This window comes from Podarcis vaucheri, assembly GCF_965113315.1.
Source record: "Podarcis vaucheri genome assembly, chromosome: 8".
NCBI classification, from domain to species: domain Eukaryota; kingdom Metazoa; phylum Chordata; class Lepidosauria; order Squamata; family Lacertidae; genus Podarcis; species Podarcis vaucheri.
This window is the reverse complement of record NC_138766.1, coordinates 27,506,000-27,533,401: the sequence shown is the minus strand read 5'-3', so window position 1 is coordinate 27,533,401 and position 27,402 is coordinate 27,506,000. Positions and strand designations below refer to the sequence as shown.

Below are 27,402 nucleotides of genomic sequence, written 5' to 3'. Positions count from 1 at the left end.
AGCTGAAAAATCAATGTCTGTACGAGACTGTGAATAATTCAAACTACATATGCAGAGCAGAAGTCCTGATTGCCGGCTTGTGCAATCTTGCGGTAGTTAACTGGCTGTGATGGATATAAGGCTTATCTCTGCTTAAAAAAGTGCACTGCGAATTTATGGCACCATTTGAGCTATGACAGAGGCAGATTTTATGGTAATTTCTTCCGCAACACCTTTTCCAACAAACACATCCTATCATCATCCGCCTTAAGTCATGGCTCTGGCTAGTCAGCCAAATTAGGTGCTGACAAGAGGATTTGGCGCTTGTACAGTCTGCATGAGGATTACTGTACAAAAGTAGCAGGTAAAAATGCAAAAAGGAGGATTAGATAGATCTTCCTCACATTCACACCACCAGTGCAAAACGATTTGACAGAATTGGCGATTCCAGAATTTCTAGAGGGAGGCAAATATTAGCAGGTACCATCTGGCGTTTGTGTGTTTACACTGCTCTAAGAAGATTTAACATTAAAATTTTGTGGGAAAACAGCAGCATCTCTGTGCTATTGGACAGGCACCGAGCGGGATGCTTTTCTGAACATTTCCAATATTCTTCAAAGGAATCTTTAACAAAAATTATTTTCCTAAAAAAGAATTTGACTGATTTTTTATTTAGTTTACAATATTATAATGACAGCACGTTGTAATGAATGACAGAAAACAATGAGACCTACTTTTTGAGCAGGGTGTATGGGGTGTTGGAGGGCGTAGTACCTCTGGTGGGGAAAATGTTGTGCTTCTTTTGGAGTACAGTGGTACCTCGGGTTACTGGCGCTTCAGGTTACAGACGCTTCAGGTTACAGACTCCACTAACCCAGAAATAGTACCTCGGGTTAAGAACTTTGCTTCAGGATGAGAACAGAAATTGTGCGGTGGCGGTGTGGTGGCAGCGGGAGGCCCCATTCGCTAAAGTGGTACCTCAGGTTAAGAACAGTTTCAGGTTAAGAATGGACCTCCAGAACGAATGAAGTTCTTAACCCGAGGTACCACTGTAGTCTGCTCACTTTTGGTCCCCACTCTGCATTCAGCTCTCACCTGTGGCTCCTAGAAACTGTCAGCATGTGACAGCGGCCACACCCCGGGAACGACTTCGACTCAGCAGCTAAAGCAGGTGAGGGTAGCCAATGGGCCTCAAACCCCTGGCACGTTAGGCACTCCTCTTCATGCAAAGACAGGTGGCGAGGATTGTGGTTGAGACAGGCTCTAGCAGATTAAGCCAGAGAAATGGGTCCAAAGGTCAAGAAGGCGGTTTCTGCATGTGCTTTAGAGGGAAGTGATGGGCAGGTAGGTGGGGCTCATCTACCTGGGAAAGAAGCCCATCTGGGAGAAGGAAAGGTCTGATGTTAAACCTCCGCTGCCTTGCAGGGTATCTTCAGAAGAAAAGGCTAAGCAGTAAACCCTACACAAATCGAGAGCACAGACCCAAACATGGCTGGATGGCACCTTCTGGCTACTCCTGCAACCAAGTTGGTGCCAAACGTATTGCTCTGCCTTACTTTGGACAACATCAGTGAGGCCGAGAGGGGGGTCTTGTTGTCTGGGCACCCTATGAGCTCAGTACACACTGCCCAGGCTTGTGGTCTGGGGAGCTCACTTCAGTGCTGCTAACACAACAGTTTGACTTCACCCCAGAGGTGCACACTATTGTTTCTCAAGACTGACGGATGCATTCATCCCGATTTGCCTGCAGAAAGCTTATGTGGAGTTCAGATTATATTCCACCTTTACCGACTATTCATTCTGATATCTTTGCAGGGTGGTTATAAACCTTCGAGCCTCTTGGGCTTGCCAATCAAAAGGTCGGTGGTTTGAATCCCCGTGACAGGGTGAGCTCCTGTTGCTCTGTCCCAGCTCCTGCCAAGCTGGCAGTTTGAAAGCATGCCAGTGCAAGTAGATAAATAGGTACCGTTGCGGCGGGAAGGTAAACGGTGTTTCCGGGTGCTCTGGTTTCCGTCACGGTGTCCTGTTGCGCCAGAAGTGGTTTAGTCATGCTGGCCACATGACCCGGAAAGCTTTCTGTGGACAAACGCCGGCTTCCTCAGCATGAAAGCGAGATGAGTGTCGCAACCCCATAGTTGCCTTTAAGCACTTATCTGTTCAGGGGTCCTTTACCTTTTTACCTATACAACAATGAGCATTCATCCAAATCTCCTGTTAGTTCATCCCACACTGCTCAACACATTTCCCCATCCCCCACATACTGCAAAAAGTCAGTTTCATTTTTTAAAGTGGATTTGTTGTGCTTTCATCCACTTTAACTGTGCAAACCTAAAGGTTTGGTGTTGTGTTGAATCCCTCTGGCAAAATACCAACAGCCTGGAGCCTCCCTATGTTCCACTTATCTACAATGATCCAGAAGGACATGAATTAAGGATCCATGCACATAACATAGGGTTATAAAAGCACTTTTGCTTTAATAGCCATCCCATAGAGTCCCCAAACAATACTGTAATGTACCTCAATTTTTATTTTTAAATCATGCTGAAAAGAAACCCGGTTCCCAGCTTTCAAAAAAAAGTTTGCTGCATGCATGCAGTTACTAGAAAACAGGCTTCACCCAACTACCCTATTATCCAGAGTTAAATACGTCATCTGGCACAGAAATCCACTCCTTAGGAAAATGAACAACGTTCACTCAGTGTGGATTCATATATTTCCACAAAGAGGCAGGCACAATTTAGCAGTCACCTTGCACTGCAGAGCTAAGCAGACCCTGGCTTTATGAAGAGGCAATAGTCAATCATGTGGTCAACGCAAGCTGAATAATTACTTTACACAAACACAGCACATTCACTGGAAAGGGAATGCATAAAACAGAGGTTTAACTGCTCAGCACAATGACTGACTGCTGATTCCATTAACTAGTTCTGGGCCACCATTGGGTACAATGAAAAACTCTGGTGTTTGGTCTGTGGTTGCTACTTTACCTATGCAAGTCAAGTGGTGATTACTCCTTCCCCTCAAAATCAAGTCAGGACAGTCCACCCTCAAAATATTGCTCAAGTGACAGATAAAACTCATTGCATGAGTCCTTCACTATTATCAGATGTTTATCAGATAAACTAGAAGCACCAAACAGGTTTGTAAAGCATGGAAGTTTACTTCTGCCTCCTCCTAAACTCTCCAATTTTTTAAAAAACATACTTCCGCAGAAATGAGGCACTCTAAAATAGAAGCTCTACAAAATGTTAGTTTCCTTTAAAAGGCTGTATTCTCAAAGATTGTGTCTTTGTACTCGGCTACATATATATTACATCACTCCCAGGGCCACATATATTATTTGTATACGTGTCCGGCAAGAAGCAGGATAGTGAAAAAGATATTAGTCACGCGCTCTGAAGTCAGAATCCAGTTTCCTACCCTCAGCTGGTGCTCAAGACTATGACTCCAGTAATAACTGTCTCCCACTGAGATGAAAGCACTGACAAACACATCTTATCTTGATTAATGTACACTTTAGAGTTTTGTGTAGAATATATACTCGAATTTAAAAACACACGTACGCACAGATTTATATACAGAGATAGGCACGCTGTTTGTTGCACACATTTATAAATATGTAAAATTAATTATTTCTGAAATAACATTCATCTGCTATTGACTGGAAATAGTACAGTAAATTTGAATTCAGGATCTACCACCTGGCAGAGTAGAAACACCAATAGACTGAGCTTGTACCACTGCCATTGTCCAGAGCAGGAGCAGGGAACTTGCGGCCCTCCATATGTTGTTGGATTCTTCCATCCTCCTCAGACAGTATGGCTAATAATAATAGTAATATTTTTTTATTATTTATACCCCACCCATCTGGCTGGGTTTCCCCAGCCACTCTGGGCATCTTACAGCATATCTAAAAATATACGTTGCCAGGGATTATGGGAGTTGTAGTTCAGCAACACATGGAGGGCCAAAGGTTTGCTGCACCTAAGGAATTTGTGACCTTTTCCATTCAGAGAAAAGGCAAACAAGAGGAGACATGATAAAGGTGTATAGCATTATGCATAGTGTGTAAAAAGTCGATAAATAAAAGTTCTTCTGTGCCTCTCATAACACTAAAATTCATTTACAGATAGGTAGCCGTGTTGGTCTGCCATAGTCAAAATAAAAAAATTCCTTCCAGTAGCACCTTAAAGACCAACTAAGTTAGTTCTTGGTATGAGCTTTCGTGTGCATGCACACTTCTTCAGATACACACAGTTTTGTGTAGAATAGTATCTGAAGAAGTGTATCTGAAGAAGTGTGCATGCACACGAAAGCTCATACCAAGAACTAACTTAGTTGGTCTTTAAGGTGCTACTGGAAGGAATTTTTTTATTTTGACTAAAATTCATGGACCTCAAATGAAGCCGAAATGTTACGTATAAAAGAAAATACTTATTCACAGAGTGCACAGTAGAACTATGGATTTTGCTCCCACGAGAGGCAGCGGAGGCCACCAAATTGGACGCCTTTAAAAGAGGATTAGACACATTCGTGGAGGGTAAGGCTATCAATGGTTACTAACAATGATGGATGTGTTCTACTGAAAACCAGTTACTTGGGAAGAGAGTTGTTGTGCTCATGTCCTGCTTGCATGCTTTCCCTAGGCATTTGGATGGCCACTATGAGAACAGGAAGCTGGAACAGATGGACTACAGTACTGGCTTGTTCCAGTAGGCTCATCTTATGTTCTTATAAATGAACAAATCCACTCAAAAATGTTCCATGTGTTGCAAGTGGAGTACACCTCCTTTGACTTTGATTGACATAGGTTATGAAACAGTAAGGGACCCCTGACCATTAGGTCCAGTCGTGGCCTACTCTGGGGTTGCGGCGCTCATCTCACTTTATTGGCCGAGGGAGCCGGCATACAGCGTCCGGGTCATGTGGCCAGCATGACTAAGCCGCTTCTGGCGAACCAGAGCAGCGCACGATAACGCCGCTTACCTTCCCGCCAGAGCGGTACCTATTTATCTACTTGCACTTTGATGTGCTTTCGAACTGCTAGGTTGGCAGGAGCAGGGGCCGAGCAATGGGAGCTCACCCCATCGCGGGGATTTGAACCGCCAACCTTCTGATCGGCAAGTCCTAGGCTCTGTGGTTTAACTCGCAGTGCCACCCGCGTCCCGATTAAACAGTACCATTATATATAAAAGTCATGATGGTTATAGAAAGGGTCCCCCCCATCTTTTTCAGGACTACAGGTGGTTGAAATGTAAGCACTAAAACATAAAAAACTGCAAACAGTCAGAATGGTTTGAAATAAACAGATCTGGTCCTTAAAGCAAAGCAAAATATCTTGTCATTATAAACTTCTGGTGCAGAGGTGCCTTGCATTTTACAAAGATACAGGCAATGCTTTTTATTTTATAAACTAAACACCTACACATGCAGCTGTACAGTTTTGGAGTATATGAGGTCACCATCTATTCTGAGAATAACTCAGGCCCAATCTGAGTAAATACCGTCCAGTCTGTAAAAGACAGAAAAGGTTTAAAACTTAGGAAACTACAAAACATCCCCTACCCTTATGTTAATTTTTGCAATTCATTGCTTTAAAATGGTTTGGGGCATGCAGTTTTTGAAAGAAAAAGAAAAACCACCTTTCAAATATGCTGATAATACCATGGTTGCAGATTTTATCCCTGTATGGCACAGATGCATATTCCTGCATTGCAAGGCGTTGGACTAGAGATGATTCTCAGGGTCCCTTGGATACACGAGGAGGAAACATTAAATCTCTGAATCTCTGAAGAAGTTTTCAGTAATTTTATCAAGTTCTTTTTTGCTGCCAAGGCAAAAAAGAGGCATTTTGTGCATTACGTAGGCATCAGAGAAAACAAACCGTTTCCATGAGAGCACTCCTGCACCCCTAACTCAAAAAGGTATAATCCTTTCCCACTGCAAAGAGTCAGTTTACATTGGAGAAAGGATGGAAAAGCCTAACTCTTCTGCCAGCCAGTGTTCCCTCTGAAATTTTCCCATCTCTAGTGCTTTTTAGCTGGGAGTAAGGAGTAAGTCCCACTAAGCTCAATAGTCAGTAAACGTCCGAGCAAACATGCAAAAGATTGCATTGTCAATCATCTTGCAGAGCAAGAAAAGTAGACAGCCTTATTCTTCATGTATTAGTAGTCATCTAAGCATAATTTAGGGACGCGGGTGGCGCTGTGGGTTAAATCACAGAGCCTAGGACCTGCCGATCAGAAGGTCGGTGGTTCGAATCCCCACGACGGGGTGAGCTCCTGTTGCTCGGTCCCTGCTCCTGCCAACCTAGCAGTTCGAAAGCATGTCAAAGTGCAAGTAGATAAATAGGAACTGCTTTGGCGGGAAGGTAAACGGTGTTTCCGTGCGCTGCTCTGATTCGCCAGAAGCGGCTTAGTCATGCTGGCCACATGACCCTTGGCCAATAAAGGTGAGTGCCGCAACCCCAGAGTTGGTCACGACTGGACCTAATGGTCAGGGGTCCCTTTACCTTTACCTTTAAATATAATTTCTCTTAATGATAACACTTTCATGCTGACATAAGACTGTTAAATTGGTTGGCTTTGGTAAAAATCTGTACATAAAATATCAGGAGCAATAAGCTATTAACTTTGAATCTCACACCAACAGGTCCTAAACTCTAAAAGTATGTTCAGCTGCATATATCCTTTATAAGCCAGTCCAGAGACATGAACATCTTCAGTTATGTCCTTTGCGTGTGCTATTCTCACTTGAATGACTAGAAGAGCAAGACGCTGGCTTTTTATTTAGCAATCTTTTCAATAATCTCAAGGCAAATGTTCTCACAGAATGAGCAACTTGGACATTTTTAGGCCTCAAGTCATTCACTTGACATGCCAAGGTCAGAGGCTGCGTTAGGAGGGATACTGAATCATATTTAAAATTCCTATGAAAGACAGAAAGGAGATAAATGACAGACATTATTAACCCACTGAAATGCAGGAGGACTACTCAGAGGAGAATGACCTGGGGGCAAGAGCGTTTCGGGTTTGTTGCACGATGGCCCTGTACTTTATGACTGGTGAATATTTAATTCACCGCCCAAAGAACTGACTGTTTAATTTGGTGCTACCTTTCTACACTGGTATGCGGCACATCTCTGTATTAAAATATTAACATCTCTTCCTACTGGCCCTTGAGCTGCCAGTCTGTTAAAACTGATACCCTTCAAGCAGCACAGAATCACAAAAATGTCTCCAGCTGATTTTGTCTTGATGCACCTCACTGCTGGAAATTTGAGACTATTGTGGTATTTGGGATATTAAATGGATAAGAGCAGCAGGAGATGCAGGGAATGTATCTGTTTCAAGGGCGGGAAATTGACAAATAACTGTTCCCTATAACAGATAATAAGATAACATTTTTTAAAGGAATTCTGCACAGTCAGGAAAGGAACGGCAATGTGATGTTCACTGTGCTAAGAATATAAACAGTTCTGTTTTGATTCATTTGCTAATTACAACCGTCATTCTTTGGCCAATACAGGAATACTTCAAAAATGCAAATAGCTATTACTTGTTCCCAGTTTTGCCACACTTATATGTAAAGTGCGCCTTCCGTAACAATACACACAACTCTTATTGCACAAGAATACTTTCCTTTAAAGGTAAAGGTAAAGGTAAAGGGACCCCTGACCATTAGGTCCAGTCATGGCCAACTCTGGGGTTGCGGCGCTCATCTCCCTTTACTGGCCGAGGGAGCCGGCGTACAGCTTCCAGGTCATGTGGCCAGCATGACTAAGCCGCTTCTGGCAAACCAGAGCAGAGCACAGAAATGCCGTTTACCGCTGGAGTGGTACCTATTTATCTACTTGCACTTTGACGTTCTTTTGAACTGCTAGGTTGGCAGGAGCAGGGACCGAGCAACGGGGGCTCACCCTGTTGCAGGGTTTCGAAGCACTGACCTTCTGATCGGCAAAGTCCTAGGCTCTGTGGTTTAACCCACAGTGCCACCCGCGTCCCTACTTTCCTTTAGGGACCCACAGATCTTAGCTGATCTTTGCAAGCAACAAAAAATGTACGGCCTCTGGGAACCTCCCCACCCCCTCCGGCGCTTGACTGAAATTGCAGGTGAAAAACTCAGTCTGAGGTCAGGGGCAATCCCCAGCTCCTCTCTGCAACTCCCCACCTGGAGACAAAGATGGAAGATTGCTTTGGGGATCATGCCCAAGCACTTCACGTACTTCAGAAACACAGAGTCAAAGGAAGTCCCAGCTTTCCCCTCTAGCTCAGAGATGGAGAGGTAGGTGAAGATTGTTCCAGCAGTTGCATTCTGCTTCAGAGGTGCTTGTAGGGCCTAATGTGTGTTGCACAACTGCAGGGATGATTCTCAGGGTCATAGGAAGGCTGGGTTTTGTCATGCTCACCAGAAAGCTCACGCTCGCTATAGCAAGCAGAATTGGGAAAACCCATTTGCCTACAGGACTAGATCACTGATGTCATATGAAGCTCCAGATGAGATGGAGTCTGCTACTGGTTGCGTTAGGGTTAGTGGACTTGAAGGCTGGTGGTATTCAACCTACGTTGGATGTGACTGCACTCTCTCTTAACCTGTTTGCAGCTTGGATTCACTCTTAGATTTGGCCTTATCAATGGAAGTCCAAGTGGCATCTGCGGCATGAAGCACTTTTCACTAGCTTTGTCTAGCTTGTCCCCTGCACTCTTTCCTGCCACCCTTATCCATGCTCCGGTAACATACAGATTAGATTACAGCAATGCAATGTATAGGGAGCTGCATTTGAAGACCATTCAGAAACTTCAACTCACTCAGATTGCAAGAGCCAGATTGTTAACAGGGGTCTGCTCTAATGAGTATATTTCATCTGTGTTGAAAGATTTGCTTCAGAGTCTGGTCTCTTTTTGGATACAGTTCAAGTGCCGGTTTTAACTTCTAATGCTTCTAATGGCCTTGGATCTGCTTTTAACTTACATAGTTCTTAAATGCCATGGACCTGGATACATGAAGAACCGCAGGCTCCCCAAACCATCCCTTTTGATCTTCACCTGAGGCCCTTCTCTGGGTGCCTCTACTTCCTGGGTGGCAATGTGGGGCACAGCTTCTCTACACCAGCAGCATGGCTCTGAAATACATTGCCAAGGGTCGTTTGCTTGGTGGAGAAGTTGTTCTTGTTTTAAGTTGACTCACTTTCTCACGCTTTCGGTAGAAGCATGTTATGATTGTAGGCATCTTATTTAGAGCTATTAAAGAAGGAAAAGAAGCCAAACCACAACAAATATGCATTCTGGCCTCTTCAGCAGCCTGAATTTTAGCCATTTTATTGGTTTTAACAGTGGCAGAGTTTTTAGGGTTTTAGGGAAAGATGCAACATCACACTTGCAAATGTGCTGGAACTTCCCCTTTCTCTATTCTTCCTTGCAGTCTTTCATGCTCCTGCAATCTGTTCCTGAGAGTCCCTCAAACCTCAAGAATATTTTAGGAAGCATATGCAGGAATGCAGGGGGCGAGGAAAGGGAAGCCCCATTTGCACAAGCTGAAGCCTACTTAAGTGGGACATCACAATTGGGTCTCACCCTCGGAATTAACAATAGTTTTATGTTGTCTCACTGGGATGGCCAAACACTTTTTACATAATTTATATATAATTTTTAAGTAATTATGCTTACAGATTTTTAATTGCATCTCCTATTTTGTATGTTGTAAGTTGCCCAGAGGCACTGGCATAGGCAATGCACAAATTTAGTAATTAATAATATTAATTATAATATCCCCTGTGTTTTGCAATTTGAGACAGACAGAAGTTCTTTGTATTATAGTAGGCAGGGGCATCCTGGAAAGCTGTGGAACAGGCTCTGTCATTGACATTTGCATGACAGTTCAGAGGTATTCTTCTTTAAAGAAGACAACCATTTACGCCCTCTTTAAAGGCCATTCCATGCATTAAGAGAGAGAACAAACATTGTTTTGTAACAAGTGTACACTTGACAAGAAGCGGCAGACAATCCTGGCACTCTGGTGTGTATACCAGTATGACAGTAAATGTTTTCGAACAACCATTTTATTTCATCTCCACCTTACACTTTTACATATACTCCTAGAAATGTACTGTGTGAAGAGCTGCAGGGACACAAAGAACTCAAAAGCGTTAAGGGTTGCTGAACTGAAGAAAATGTCTGCTTGAACAAGGCAAATGGCTCCAGACGGTTGGGGGAACTCCAGGACAGATTTAGCGGGCACAGGGGGAAGAGCGGGGGATGTTCTGTTACACAAGGTTAAATAAATTCTTGTGCTAAAGAAACTAGAGACTTAGTGCTATGTTGGAGGCAAGCCTACATGTTCTCTTTGCATAGCAAGGAGAAAAAATGGACAGATGTACGGTAACTGCTGTTGAAACATCCAAGTGAGTTATTCCCTTGCTTGGATAGAAAAGCCACGACACTGTAGGGACACCGTCAGCATTTTTATATACTGTATACTGTTCACAAGGAAGCAAGCAACAAGCATTCACGTGTCCACACATCATATTTTCATGGGTGTATAAATTTGGCAAGATCCTTACGTAGGAACTGAAGAGCCTCATGCCCACCTCCAAGAACTTCAATGTAGACACTGAGTTTTACAGAAATCTCCTGGCTTTCTGGAAGGCTTCCAGGGTGAACTGAGGCTAGGATTACAATAGGAAGAATCCACTCAAAAGGCCCAGAATACATGTGAAAACTGTCATAAACGCTTCCCATGAACTCTGGATTTCCGCCCCAGAATGAAAAAGTTTAAACCTAACCTACTTTCTAAGGAATACATAACTTCCCAAAACTGTTGATAACGCCAAGAATGTTACTCAACGTCTCACTGAAAAAGTTTTTTTTTTAAAAAAGAGAGACAAGAAGAACAGTAAATGAAACTACACTAATTTACACTTCCTGAGGATCCAAGTGGCTTGAAACATTATTCTTTATCACCTTTCAGCGACATTTATTTACACGTTGCTAATCACATACAGCTAATTAAATTTCATACTGATGACTGACATATAACATCAGCCAACCTGAATTCTAAGTCAAACTGTCTCCCATAAAAAGCTCTAAATTACTTGTGCTCAGAAAAGATTTTTAAAAACCCATGAAAGCTGATCCTGAGAACAATATTTGCTTCTTAAAGGCAGACATGATGTTATATATGTTAAGATTTCCAAGATTTGTGGGGTGTGAGGGGGATTCCTTAAAACTGACGCATCCTTTCCCTTGGGCACTGTCAAATCCTGAATTGGACTAGAATGCCGATATGGCTCCTTCCTGTATCAAAGGCAGTCAAAAAGCTGAAGTTCTGCTGAAAATATTAATAAGGTACTTTGCCAAGAAAGCCAGTTTTCTTGGCAAGAAATTACACTTTGAATTTGCTTGTGTCCCAGACAACATTTGATATGCACACATTTAGCTTTCGACAAACAATGTCAGCTGACGTCTCAGTGACGGTTCATTTTTTTGCAGTAAGCAATTAGCTGCGATAAAGGTAGCGCACAGCCCCTCGGAAAAAGCAAAAACAAACCAGACAAGAAAACCTTCAAGTTAGCAGGAAACTGAGTTTGGCATACAAAAATAAGGTTAATGCTCTCAGTGTACAATTATCTGAAGCAAATGCTTCAAACTACTAATTCCCCCCCATGTATGATAAGATCCAAATGATTCCATTTTATTGTAGCGCAATAAAACCCACTCTTTCTGCAGTGAAAAATGCAGGCAGAGAGAAGAACAAACATTAAAGGCTGATAAAAGTCCCATGGCAAAATGTGATAAACTGATAGGTTTTAGGGTTTTTTGTCTATATACTTGTGAGTTTCCAGGACCACAAAGCTAAATTCCCATATGGAACAAGCAAAGGCCAAGGCATGCAGTGCTTCTTAGCCCGCCAATGACCTTACTCTTCCTCTGGAGGGAAATGCTGTCTCTGTGAAAAAGTTAATTAGACTCCATGATAATTTAGCTTGAAGACTGCACTATGCAGAGATTATCAATTGTGTTGAATTACATCTGCTGGCTTTTGCACTTCAGATTATTATCCACCAAAGATTTATTTCCTAATGCTGTTGGAATCTAGCCCGCATATATGCAAAGACAATCTGAGGTGTTAAACGAGAGGCTTGCACTAAATCATGGCTTTTTTCAATGCCTCATCCCTTGTGCAAATAAATTTCTCTGTAAGGCTGTTTGCATTTCCGTGATCTCACAAATGGAAATGGGCTTCCCCCCAAACCAGTACAGGCTGAAATGGTTGCGATAAGAGGCCCCCACTTGCAGCAGCAGCACAATAAACACGGGCTGAGTTGTGACGAGAAAGAAACGTGGCTTCGTGTGCAAAATCGCTACACAGATCCAAACACCTCATTCCTAACCTTCCAATTTGGTTGTGTGAATTCATCCTAACACAAAGTTATACATGAGCTTGGAGCACTGCTGAATTAGTGTGCTGGAAAAGCAGTGCAAAACCCTGCCCTCTGCTATGTTGCCAATCTCCCATATAAATCAAATCTTTTAATGCAAACTGGGCTTTCCTGTGACCAGCTCTTCACTTGGAAGGTTGGCAGTGACAAAGGGGAGAGGCTATTGTTTCGCTTTATTGTCCTGGTGCCTCCACTGCCTGAAAGCATGAATCTGTACAGTGTCTGAAAGCATGACCATGATCATTCATTCAAGAATGGAGGGCAGGCTATACATATATATCTGCTGTATAAACATGGGCTGGTGAATGCTACACCATTAATTACTACTAGGTGTGAATTTGGGAAGGAGGAATATGCAATGAAAATGCATCATACTAGCTAACTCACTGTCTCAAATCTACAAGCATTCTGGCCATATAAGGTCCGTATAGTTAAAGCTATGGTTTTCCCAGTAGTGATGTACGGAAGTGAGAGCTGGACCATAAAGAAGGCTGATCGCCGAAGAATCGATGCTTTTGAATTATGGTGCTGGAGGAGACTCTTGAGAGTCCCATGGACTGCATTCAAACCTATCCATTCTGAAGGAAATCAGCCCTGAGTGCTCACTGGAGGGACAGGTCCTGAAGCTGAGACTCCAATACTTTGGCCACCTCATGAGAAGAGAAGACTCCCTGGAAAAGACCCTGATGCTGGGAAAGATGGAGGGCACAAGGAGAAGGGGACAACAGAGGACAAGATTGTTGGAGAGTGTTCTTGAAGCTACCAGCATGAGTTTGACCAAACTGCGGGAGGCAGCGGAAGACAGGAGTGCCTGGCGTGTTCTGGTCCATGGGGTCACGAAGAGTCAGACACTACTAAACGACTAAACAACAACAAAGTTCGAGAACTTCGTTCATCATCCTTGCTTAGAGTTAATTGTAACAAGGTATATTCACATTGCTTTGTGCATGACAGTGCACATTTTTTATGCCATTGTAAAAGCATTTATCTAACCTCCAGCTCCAAACAACAATGTGAAACCATAGATCACAATATAGTAACAAAAATAACTGTGTTAAATAATGAAAGTGCTGCATCATGTCATACATTTGTTTCTTGTTAAAAGCACGAGCTCTATCTTGATGGCAGTGTTTTAAAAAGGCCTGGGGAGCATATGTCACAGCAAGATTGTGGCAAGGTTGTAGGCACAAGTTGTATATATGTGTAAATAAACCATATATCATAAAGACACCACGGTCTCCACTGTAACTCATTCCAAAGGAAACAAGAACCCTGGGTAAGTGACTGGAACCCCTGGAAACTCACCCCAACTGGAGACAGGAGTGGTGTGCAACAATATATATATATGTGAGAACATCAGTAAAGAAAGCACCAGGCTTAATTTGAGCAACAGCTCAGCCCTGAAAGTGGCAACTGTCAGAACTGGAACATATGAAATAAAAAAATCAAGAACAAGGTAGACTTTGAGCATATGCACAATCTCTCTCTACCAGCTGGGATTAGTGGGTAAGACATTCCAAGTCAGAGAACAGACATTTACAGGTCCGAACCCTGAAATCTCTACTTAGAAATGAAACACTGAAAACTAATGACCTGTATTAGCGATAGAATTTTTACCAAGTTTTTGTACAGGGACATAGAGTCCACATTATATGGTAACACTGATTACAGCACTACCTGGTAACGCTGGTTGGAGGGAATAGCTTTCACCTTTCCTTATACTTATAGACTCAGAATTGTAGAGTTGGAAGGGGCCACGAAAGTCATTTAGTCCAACCCCCTGCAATGTAGGAATCTCTTCTCCAAGGTAGGACTCGAACCCACGACTCATGCTCTTAAGGGTCTCATGCTCTACTGACTGAGCTATCCTGCACCACTAGCAAAATCATGGCCGTTTTTCAGATGTGAGAGTGGCTTAACACAAGAGTGTGCATTTACCACACCAAAAATATACAGGTTTTGATATACAAGATGCTACAGAGGGACCGGAAAGAGGAATCTCTCACCTCTGGAACATAATTGAGCTTCTATACAGTGGTACCTCAGGTTACATATGCTTCAGGTTACAGACGCTTCAGGTTACAGACTCAGCTAACCCAGAAATATTACCTCGGGTTAATATGTGTGGCCATATCACACAATAGGCTGATCTCAATCATCAAAAATATATTTACAAAACAATTACGGTCCCCGAATCTTCCCTTTCAAAATTAATTTCCGGAGGGGTAGCCCCGTTAGTCTTTTGCAGCTAAAACAACAAAGAGCCTCGTGACACCTTAAGGACAAAGTTAATGAAGTGGCTAATGGCCTATCACAAAACAATCTATGGCGCAAGCCTAGCCATGTCTACCAAGAAGTAGTTCCATTAAATTCAGTGGAGCTTACTCCCAGTTGTGGAGCTAAGATTGCAACTACTCTTGCTACCACATTTCACAGTTAAGTATCAACTTGCCATCCTATCTTGTTTCCCTCAGGTACCAGGAAGTATCAGCATGGTTATAAGTCAATGGGGGAAGGAAAGGCTTTTTAAATCTAATTTTACCTTTAAAATGAAGATTTAGGGTGGTCAAAATTAAGTGCCAAATAGTTCCACCCACTTTGACAGAGAGTCTAGTACTTTAACTGAGGAGAATAGATAAAATCAACAGGTAACCAAAGATATTACTTATTTCAATGTGAAAATAACAATAATGAGTGATGCGTTCCATTAAAAAAAAAAAAACCCCCAGGAAGAACATTATGACTGAAATCCTAACCCCACCTACCTGGGAGTAAGACTCACTAAATTCAGTGGAATTTACTTTTGAGCAGAATGAACCTTAGTGCACATAATTCGCCTTTGACAACAAACAGTACTTCAGGAACAAAAAAAGCGAAGAAGCAGCTGTATACATAATTGAGTATGTAAATGAAGGGTATTACAAAGCAATTTACATATCTGTTTACATATAATGGGTGCATGTTTTATTATGAATTTCGTGGTTTTAATATTGTAATTTTTGTTTTGAACCATCTTCAGATGCACGGGGATGAAGGGTGGTATACTACTACTACTACTACTACTACTACTACTACTACTACTACTTCTACTACTGCTACCAAGTTATAGAGAACTAAAGTGAATGTCTTCCATAGCAAGAATCCTTGCCACAATGGGAGTTGAGTAAGTGGATGAAAGGAAACACTTGATAGTCTGTTTTCAATGGATTCTTCTGACATCTCTGTTGATAACCAAAACAAAACAAAGTGCTCCCTACCTTGTATAAACTGCACATGCAAAGTGCTCCTATTTGGAAGCATGATGACCTGAAATAACAAAAGGCTATGCATGCCCTTGGAAATAAACAGTTCGTATGTACACTTGCAAGGGACGCGGGTGGCGCTGTGGGTTAAACCACAGAGCCTAGGGCTTGCCGATCAGAAGGTCGGCGGTTCGAATCCCCGCGATGGGGTGAGCTCCTGTTGCTCAGTCCCTGCTCCTGCCAACCCAGCAGTTCAAAAGCACGTCAAAGTGCAAGTAGATAAATAGGTACTGCTCCGGCGGGAAGGTAAATGGCATTTCCGTGCGCTGCACTGGTTCGCCAGAAGCGGCTTAGTCATGTTGGCCACATGACCCATTAGCTATACACCGGCTCCCTTGGCCAATAAAGCGAGATGAGCGCCGCAACCCCAGAGTCGGCCACGACTGGACCTAATGGTCAGGGGTCCCTTTACCTTTACCTATGTACACTTGCAGGCATAATAGGAAGCACCGCATGGACCAAAAGCTCTGAACTTCAGCATTGTACGTCCACATGCAAATCCAGTTCAAATGCTTGTGTGAATTTCACACTGCTTTTACTACACATTCACACCCCAGGCCTTATATATTAAACACATGCTACTAACTGAATATCTTACGTTTACCGTTTTGGATTGTTAATTAGGGGTTTTACACACCCTGCTAAACTACAAATGCAAGGAAAGGGCTTGGCTTCCAGAACAGTCTTCCTATTGAGCCACCCATGACTGGAGACTATGCAAAAGAAACAAAGTTCAGCTCTTTTAATGTGACATCCAGGGAGTTTCCAGCAAGGAGGATGAGTTCCCTGAGACAGAAGGCACCTTGTTCTTGAGCCAAGGAATTATAGCATCTGCATTTCTGCTGATTGCATACACTCATCAATGTTTATAACCTGGGACCTCAGCAAAAGAAGTATGGAAAGTCACCTTCATGGCAAAACTCACTATGCCTAATAACAGGGCCGGCCCTGACTGCTATCACAACCATATTTAAATTTATTTGCTTGTTTATTTGTAAAATTTCTTGCGCAGCCTTCACTGCAAGGTCCAAGGATGGATTACTATAATATAGTTTACAATTACAAAAACAGAAAAGAGAGTTACAATTATATATATCTATCTATTTAAAAAACAAATAAAACCATTCCCGGTAGAAAAGAACAAACGGTGCAAATTCAGCAAAAGAGGTGGGCCCCTATATGGTGGGAAACCTGTGAATATCTCTTCAAAAACTGTTACCATAATCCTATGCTGACTGTGTGCAAAATCTAATTTATTTATGAATACTTTTTATTTTCTCTTTCCTTGTTGACTTCATCTCTTCAGGAGGACTTCTGCCCAAAGCCACAGCAAGCCAATATAGGTAACCACTGTTTATGTTAACAGATTACTTGTCCAGAGTCTCTTCTGGCACCACAACCTGGGGGTTAAGAATTTGGTTGGGTTTTATAGATCAAGTAAATGCTTTCCCCCCTAAAATATGGTCTTTCCTTTTAAACTGAGCTTGAATGGGCACTGTGGGGTTAGGGTTAAAGGTGCCCTTCCAACTAGGGCTGGATTTAGGTCAGTGCGGCCGGTTCCTCCACACAGGGCACTAAGCTGGTGTGTGTGTGTGTGTGCAAAACAACAACAACAACAACAACCTATATGTACCTAGGTACCTACTGAGAAGTTCCATAAAAACAGCAACTGTACCAAAATGAATTACAGCCGTACCTTGGTTCTCGAACGCCTTGGTACTTGTACATTTTGGTTCTCGAATGCCAAAAACCGAGAAGTAAGTGTTCCGGTTTTCAAGCACTCTTCGAAAGCCGAACATCTGACGCAGCTTCCGCTGAAGTGCAGGAAGTTCCTGCAGCCAATCGGAAGCCACACCTTGGTTTTAGAATGTTTTGGAAGTTGAACGGACTTCTGAAATGGATTACGTTCAAGAACCAAGGCACAACTGTATTGTGAAAATTAAAAGTATTTTTGGGGGGGGGACCAAATTGTGTCCTTGCTCAGGATGCCATGATACCAAAGTCCACCCCTATTTCCACTCATGGAAGGACTGTTTTAAGACCTCGCACCTGAGTGTTGTGTGAAGAAAGGAAATCCAAAGATAGTGTTTCTGTGTGTGCTATGCAGAAACCGAGGAAGGAGAACTCCAGTGAAGCATTTGCAGAAAAGTTTCAGCAGCTGTTTTCTTTCTCCTCATGGTTATTTGGAACCATAGCAATGTAGCAGCAACTTTTTTTTTAAGCACAGGAGGAAAGGTGGGGGGTAGAGAACTTGATCATACCTTTGTAGAAAGAAAGAAAGAAATCTCGTGTAGCATCTTTAACCTTTACTACGTGCAGGATAAAAGGCTGTTCTAACCTCACGGGATTAGCACTACAGGAAGACTGTTTGGAGTGAAGAGTAAATGTCACAACACGCACTCAGCAGTGACACAAGCGGGCTTGGCAGGCTTTGTTGCATAGTTACCGACATACCACACAGAGCAAACTCGGTCACATCACTCACCTGAGGTTTTACAAATACCTCGCATTTCCCCTGTTAACTATGTGATCATCACAGTCAACTTTCTTAATCCCCTCAACACACAGAAACAGAGTCTAGGATCATGAGAAACACTGCCAGAAAATGTAGGGATTTAGAAGCTCTTTCTGAAGAAATATATATATAAGACAAGACAATTCCAATCAAAAGAGAATGTCTATATGGCTAAAAGAAGTATTCATGTGAGGGGGATGTGTAGAAAATATGTTTTTGAGAGACAACCTGGGGGGGGGGAAATGACTATAACTTTTATTCTGTGCATTCAACTGAAGATTGTTTAATATACAATTGGGAAAATACTGATTCTATTGGTGTTGTGATTTATAATGACAGGGTGGTATTCAACTAAGCTGTATTCCAAGTATACCCCACTAAAATTAATGAACATAACTAAGTTGATTTCAGTGGGGCTACTCTGAGTAAAACCTATTTGAACACCACTATTAATTAAAAGAATGGTTTTGAGATGATCATGGTTCACCACCATGGTTTTTTCTCTTAACACTGGCAGAACAGAATTTTTCACAAATAAGACTAAAATAAAATAAAATAAAATAAAATAAAATAAAAAGGGTTTGGCAGTGGAGCTGCAGAGGTGAAGCCGGTATCTTTAAAAGTCTTCTTCTCTGTATCAGCCCCCATTTGGCCCAAAGCAACAAAATCAATTAATGCAAGCAAATTAAACAAACCATTCACAAATCCCCAATGAAAAAGAAATCCCTAGCCAGTCATTACTTTGAACAAATAGGCAAATCATTTCCATTTTAAAGCATGCCAAAAAATTAGGTAGCCGGGTTAGTCCATTAGAACAAATTCAAACGTTACAGTTGAGTAAAACTTGTATTAGGACCAATTAAAACGTCACAGAATAGTGGGCAACATAGCGGTCCTTATTTATTTGACACTCTAGTGGCCCATACTAAAACGTGTTATCCTCCTGTGGCTTTTGGATTATTAAAACACTTGTCCTTTTCATCAGGGCTGAACCAAAAATTCAGAGCTGGTAAGGGTTTTAGCCCCACCCATATGCCCGATGATAGCTGCTGCTTCAAGTACCCTAACTATACAGAAACATATCTAGAACTATGGCTATATTTATTTCATTATATACAAGATGGGTGGTTTTTTTTCCTGCCCACTTTAACAACATCCGCTGCACTTCTTAGCTGTCATTAAGTGTAAGGGGAAGGCCCAGGTCTGGGTAATGTCTCCTAGCCAAGGCCCTGTTGTGTTGGCTGTTAACTGGCCCCCGGAACAAGCAATGAAAACAAAAGGCCGTGCTGGGCATTTGTCAGAGCCTCTCTCGCTATTTCGTTGTAAATAGACATGTCATCCTCTACCTCTTCCGTTTCCAGATTGTTTAAAGGAGTTAATAGCTACCTGCTCTAGCCAGCTTCCTTGATATAAAGGAAAAGGTAACAACTGCACGGCCAGCGAGATGCCACATTTAGAGGATAAGGTGGCTTTCACTTAAATCCGAGGAAGTAAGGGTATACCTTTTTGAGGCCGAGAGCTGTCAGTTGGAAAGGATCAGATAGCAGATTTAGAGGGACAAGCTGATGTTCTCAGGAAGATCAATGAAGATGTGGAGTTCACAGATGACACATGGCTGGTTTTAAAAGCTCAAGAATGACAGCAGTGGGGGCAAGAAGAGGCGGGGGTAGGAGGCAAGGTCAGCAGTGCGAGTGGCTGGAAAAATGTGGAGGTGAAGTAGGATGAAACAAAGGGCAACAACTGGTTAAACTGAACAGGGCAGCACAGGATGATTCCAATGTTTGGCATCTCCCAGGATTCTCAGGACTGGATATCACTGGGCTGAGTCAGAAAAGTAAAAATGATGTAAGGGGAAAGTTATGGAGCACCTCAGTAGATGCTTCTGTACATGAAGGAGGAAATATTGTGACAGAAGTCAGGTCTTTCAGTAACAAGGAAAGGTCACACACACACACACACACACACACACACACACACACACACAACTCTCCACTTTCCTGAGCAGTTAGGAGCCATGAGATAGTGCTACACAGTTTAGCTTCTTTTGGATGAGAGAACAATACAGACTTATGACAACACTTTAGATGCATGTGTGCACAAGCAAACAATTTAGCCTTTGTGGGTTAAATGCACACTGTACTAACTTTCCCATGTAACATGCACAAAAAGCCAAGCCATCTGTTTGTTAAGCAACTTCCGAATGAGGCGTTTTGGAGTAGAAAAGCAGCTGAAAAATGCAGAGCCATTTCCCAACTCGTAGCTTGGTTTGCAAAATCAGCAAACAAATGGCATAATATGCAAATTAGGCGACCTGTGGGTTGGGTGAGCTGGGATACGGCAACCCTATGATTATGCCGAGCTTGGGAAAAAACAAAAACAACCCCAGATCCCTTTTAGATTGGCAAGATGGTAACTTTGGCAGAAGCTTACTGTTGAGTCTAAAGTAAGTAATGATATAAATATTTTGGCTGACACAGTGATTCACTTGAGAAAGACAATAAAAAGTAATAATTTACTAAAGTAGTGATTTTCAGATGTTGACATAAACCTCCGGTTTGGGAAAAGAAAGTGCATAAGGATCTTCCTCTATAGGTAAGAAGGTTTTATCATAAGACAAAGGCTGTTAGTCATGGAACAACAACCGTTAAGGGTTTTTCTTCCTGTAGTGCAATGTACAGATCAGCCCTGACACTATGGGTTGCATACAGACACAGTGATAGGAATATGGACCTTTAAACAACTAAGATGGATATTTCTTGTTCAGCTGTTTGAACTATGTTCAGACTCATGGCCCATTTGGAATGTAAATGCAGGAAATGGGATATGTATGGAAAAGGGTGGGGGGTGCGGAAGTGGGAGAAAAGAACTGGGATTTTGTGATCAGTTTCATTATATTTTGAAGAGTCATAACTCTTCAGAGTACGAACTGCCACAAATGCTTTGGACTTGAGCAGAGCCGACTTTGGAGGAATATGATACGCCCTGAGGAGTTTTTTATTGGAATCTTGTGAAGTCTGGGAAATGTAGAGCTGAGTATTAAAAATCACCCCCCCCTCAAAGAGGGTAAAAACGCAAAGCTTATTCCGGTGTCGTATGAAGAAGTAAAAGGGCAACTGAGGCCAAGTGTGGTAAAGTAGGGATATAGAGATTAATGAAAGCTATAAAGAAGAGGTGTGTGTGTGTGTGTGTGTGTGTGTGTAAAACTTACTAACATATAAACAAATTGGCATATAGAAAATGAAGGAAATGGATATTGGACTAGGCATGTGATATAAGCCAAGAAAGATTAAAAAAATATAATTTTAGGATGGGGAAAAGAGTTATTGAACTGTCACAAACATTCCGACAACATGTCCTTTCCATATAAAAGGAAGGAGGAGTGAGATCTGGAGGGAAGCAATATAAGAAAATGAACATTTATTAATTATTCCCTGCCCTTCACTGTAATGTCCCAAGGTGAGTAACAGCATTAAAAACCAATATCGAAAAATGATATAAAGAAACTTACAACCCAAAAAACAAGGTGGGTCCTAAAAACACACACTTTTTTCTTCTTTTTAGGCAAGTGAACACCACATTTTGGGGGGGTTAGACAAAGCAAATACCAAATGCACACATGCTTTAAGAATGAAACCATTCCCTTAATAGTGGACAAACAGGACTAGTTTTAGGTGGTTAAGCCGTTATGAGGTATTGATTTAGTATGATGACTACCTGACTGAAAGAAAAATCTGAGAAGTCTGAGAAGCATGTCAGGAGTGAAGCTCAGGACTCATCAGAAACATGATGTCTTGACACACATCTGGAGCTGTGTTTTTGATCTTTACTGTAAATTTTTAACCATGTCTATTCAGAAGCTAGCCTGGATGAAGTACGGCTTACTCCCCGGTAAATGGGGTTAGAATTGCAACCTCAGACAACTAACAAATGTTGAAAATAGAAAACCTGATGGCGGATTTCTCATTTCAAATACCATTTTACAGGCCGGGTTGGATGGGCCTTGTACGCAAAATAATATTCCATATTAAGGTGAAAAGATGCAACTAGAAATGCCGACTTCTGTGGCCTATTTAAATTATGCAAATTAGAATTTTCTTACTTTTTTGTAACTTATTCTTCTCCTACTAGAGAGCAGCGGAGAGAATATGACACTGAACTACTATTGCTGGTGTTATTATTAATTCATTAATTGCCTTCCTGCCCTCAAGGCAAAATATGATATAAAAAGATGGGGCTAGTCCAAGCTTAGGCAAACTCGGCCCTCCAGATGTCTTGGGACTACAACTCCCATGATCCCTAGCTAACAGGACCAGTGGTCAGGGATGATGGGAATTGTAGTACCAAAACATCTGGAGGGCCGAGTTTGCCTATGCCTGGGCTAGTCTGACCACCTTAGGAAGGGAATTGCACAGTGGGCTGTGCCTACAGAAATTGTGCTGTCCTGGTCATCTGCCACCAGCCTAAGCTTTCTTGGTGGTGGGCTTCAGATGATGACGACTCAAAGCCCTTATTCAGCAATTCCTCTGGCTGCTTACACACTCTCAAACAAATATGTGCAGCCATAAGGAAAGCTGCTGTTTTCAAGAGTGAAAACCGATATACTCAGTAGCCTGCCTTCTGAATCTAATATAACATTCTGCGTAATCACTGTGTATTTACAGCCCTGCTCTTAACAACTTGACCACCTCTGGTAATTCTGTATGCAAACAGTCTTTTAAACAGAATGTCTGAACATCATGATTTCTTTCCTCCATTGAGTCATACTTTCCCTATGCTATGATGTAATCTGTGGTCTGAGCCGGAGGAAAGAGCTGGGGAGAGTTTAGAGGAAGCATGAGGCTAGCAGGGAACAAATATGAAAGGTAACTTCCATGCACACAAAGCCCGAGTTAGGAATTAGCTGCCCATCCTGCTTTCTCTTTTTGTAAAACACTCACTTTCCACCCCCCCAACCCACATGCTCTTCTCTTTTTCACAATGCTTATCCCCTCCCTCTCCATTTTCTGCTTCCGTCTTTATTCCACATCAAGTATTTGTACAATATCAAAAAGGAAGATCTACAATTCTGGATAAAGTGATTAGATAAAATGCTGAAGGACACAAACCAAAATCTTATTATTTAATCAACGGCAGCTACCCCACGCTCATTGTAGATATATGAATATACAGTGGTACCTCGGGTTACATTCGCTTCAGGTTACAGACTCCGCTAACCCAGAAATATTACCTCGGGTTAAGAACTTTGCTTCAGGATGAGAACAGAAATCGTGCTCCGGCAGCGCGGCAGCAGTAGGAGGCCCCATTAGCTAGAGCAGTACCTCAGGTTAAGAACAGTTTCAGGTTAAGAACGGACCTCCGGAATGAATTAAGTATTTAACCCGAGGTACAGTACCACTGTATAGCTAGATTCAACAGTTACAAATATTATTATAATTATTTCAGTTTAGTCATCACTTATTACTGAAGGAGTTTAAAAAGAGATTGACGAGTTAAGAATGCAATGATACCATAAAATAGTTAAAGCAATAAAAACACACATAGTACTAAAAGGGTTCACCCACCAGCCACCAGTAACAAGGAAAATATACTTCCCCACCCAACCAAAAGATGAACACCAAAAATAGTCCAGAAATCAAGCCACATCAAGTTTCAAATAACCAGGAAAGTTATTCGGGTATTTGGCGAGAGCGTGCCACAGCCAAGGGGCCATCACTGAAAGTTTCTCTCATTGCGACCTGTGGCGATCAAACAGGGCCCCCGGACGTTTGACGGTCTATTGACCCTGTGCCACCACTGCAATTGCTTTTTCCGCTGCCACCACCCCGTATCTCACGGGGACACACGGAGTCCAGTCAGTTGTTAACATTAACAAATAATCAAGTTTATTTTTAAATGCAGGAACAAGCTTACGGTTACAGTTAATTTTTCTTGGCAGTTTCTTAATCTTAGTTCCTGACAACTTCAAACTGATTATTCCCAACTATCTATCTGGCTCCACCTAACAATTCCTCTCACTCTCTCACAATACAACTCTACCAACCCACATCTAATCCTCCCTCTTCCTTCTTCAACTCCCAAACCTCAACTGACTTTCAAAACCTCCCACTCTAACTTTTACTCCTCCCTTGCATTCCCACTGGCCAATCACATCACACTCATTTTAACCCTTTCCTTATGACCCACCTAGGAGGCAAACGCCACACCACCCTCACAGGATGCCACTTTTGAAAGATGGTGCAAAGGATGAGGAAAACAAAGCTTAAAGGTACTCAGTTAACTCAGTTCCAGTATCCAACATCTCAATATATTTTTGGAGATGCATTTGTTTCAGTGTGGGACTTCCACTACAAAACTTTTCCCACATTATGAAAACCTTTCATGAGAAAAGACCAGACTCCACCTAGACGCACCCTAGGTCCAGTGACATTTAGTCACCAAACCATGTAATGGCACTATCCATTCCCTCAATAATATCCAGTTTCTGACTTATTTTTAAAGTTAAGTGAGGACAAAATGAAAAACAATTTCTTCCAAGCAGTAGAATATTGTTCTCTTGTGAGAAAAGCCTCTGAGAATATGCCAGATTCTAGGGCTACAACTTTATTTGGAGTGAAAGATTTGTAAGCAGCAGGGAAAGGGAACTGGGACATAAAAAAGGGACAATCTGTAAGTCAATATGAATAACTGGTCTTTCGTGCAGGGAAAATCCTTATTATTCAGAGACAGAACATTTAATATGAAAATACTCTCAGATTCTAAATTGCCTTTTCAGTTCTAAATGACCTCTTTAAAAAAGGCAAGCATTTCAATGAAGGATAATGAAACAGAGGGAGACAGCTAAGCAGGAAACATGGCAAATCTAACAGAAATTTAATTGAAAATATACTTTTAACAGAACCCTACTCTTCACAGAAATGCAAAGACATATTATTTTCAGAACCAAGCCCCTGCATGTGTAGGCCAGAAACAAGTGCTTCTGGAAAATGCTTGCTTTGAAGATATTGGGAAATATTCTTAGCTACTTTGACAACTAACAACTGAGAATTTCAGTTTATCTTTCGATTGGTATGTGAATCAATATTTTAAAGCATTACTCATTACTCTGGGTTTGAGTGACAGGCTACCCTTATCATTGCAGTGGCTCAGGAATATCAATATCAGTATCTATATTTAAAGATATGCTCCTGCAATACATGTGCTGGATAGCACTGCTCCAACTGTAGCAGTTTCCTATTAACACATTCACAATGGTTTATTCCCGCACCCCCTGAAAAGCTTGAAGAGTTTTAGATAAACCTTTAAACCGAAACCTGGCTATTTTTCTAACCAGCAAAATAATAATAATAATAATAATAATAATAATAATAATAATAATAATAATAAAAAATTTTATTTATATCCCGCCCTCCCCAGCCAAAGCCGGGCTCAGGGCGGCTAACAACAATCAAATAATCAAACAGTAAAATAGTTACACAATCTAAAAATATTTCATTATAAAAATTAATTAAATTAAGGCTGGCTTTTCAGAAACTGCGCGTAGGTACTGAGTTTGGCTCAGTAAGGTTGAAAACCTATTTCTAAATGCCAAGGAAAGCAATATGATGGGAAAGTGGTCTATAAATTCTTAGAACAGCTCTGAGTCATAGGTTTATGTATGCTGTACTAGTACGTATGAAATTATCACCGTCTAAAATGCCAAGCCTGTACTGTTTTCCAGCACCATGATCTACCACAGCAAACTAAGGAGGCTGATTCAGTGACCACCAGTATAAATGGTCATATTATCTGGCTGAATGAATGATGAATATTTAGAATGAAACACTGTAAAAGGTTAATATGCACATTGGTGGCTATGGAAACCTCCATACCATCATCCATCAACATAAGCAGATGGAACTGATTGATTAGTGTTTGATTGACTTCAATGGAAGTACAATGAATCAGGATTACTAGTGCCAAATATGTATTTTCTTTTCTTTGTGGCAGAGCCATATAAATAATTGTGTTCTTCTCAATCACTGACAGTTTTTTAACTGCTTCCAAATTCACAAGGATATATTAGAAGCATTCTGGCCTAATTAAGAGAATTTATTTCCAGCACATGGAAGGAAATGTCTTAATTGTGACTTTTCAGTGACTTTCCATTAACACAGTCACAAACAGCAGGTAGATGAACATAAATATATAAAATAAAATTCTATGGTCTTATATTCTAGACTGATTTTTTTATTTATTATGTTTTGAATACCCTCTCTCCCTCTCCTTTCTGGTTTTCCCATGTATTTATTTGCTGGAATATACTGCAGAAAATAAGCATATAAATTTAAACTTTTAACACATGAATAGATATAAGACTTGAAAATACAAATGGAAAATATGTAATAAATCGCACCCATCATTACTTCTGTCTCAAGCATTTATGCTCCAGCAACAATCTGGAAGAAAGAAACTGTCCACATCTTCTTTGCTAATTCAAAACTGGATTAAATAGAGCATGAAATATCCAGTAATTCTGGTTTCTGAGTTTTACCCCTGTTTTGCATAAACAGGGTACCGTAATTAAGAGATATATATGGCTACCTGTTTGAAAGCAAACGGAGTAGTTGCAGTTAGAATCCTTTTGCAAACAGCTGCCCAAATGCAGCGATTTGGTGACTGAATTTGTTTTACATTCCTCTGTAAAGCTGAAAGAATCACTTTGCTTACCACTTCAGTTGGCCTGTAGTATTTGTGATTAACTGTCACATGGATCTTGCCAGTTTCTTTGCATCGACCTACTTCGTTCTCATTCTTGCCTTCCCACCTGCAAAGATGACAAACATTTCATCACCCCATAATGTCTTTACCAGTCTGATCACAGCAGCATTTGGAGCACAGATTCTTAGACAAGACTGGTGTTATTTCTTTCTCCAGGGCAATGTACACTTCAGGCCACAGGAGCAGAGGCAGAGGTATGACCAGAGCGGAAGCACAATGGCTTATAAGGTCCACTTGTTTTGTGCTCTGATACTATGCATGAGATGTGGCATACGTTTTTGCCACTGGACACCACTTTGTTAGGTGCCTCATGTGCTATATTTTGCTAGTAAAGGTAAAGGGACCCCTGACCATTAGGTCCAGTCATGACCAACTCTGGGTTGCGGCACTCATCTCGTTTTACTGGCTGAGGG

At 41.6% G+C, this 27,402-nt stretch overlaps 1 protein-coding gene across 1 annotated transcript in view; it reads right to left on the bottom strand.

Annotated features, from left to right (window-relative positions):
- GMDS (GDP-mannose 4,6-dehydratase) overlaps window positions 1–27,402 on the bottom strand; it is a 294,024-nt gene that overhangs the window by 46,941 nt on the left and 219,681 nt on the right. Inside the window, exon 9 of the mRNA XM_082234602.1 lies at window positions 26,939–27,035. Coding sequence (XP_082090728.1) covers window positions 26,939–27,035 — 97 coding nt within the window. The remainder of the gene's footprint in view (window positions 1–26,938; window positions 27,036–27,402) is intronic.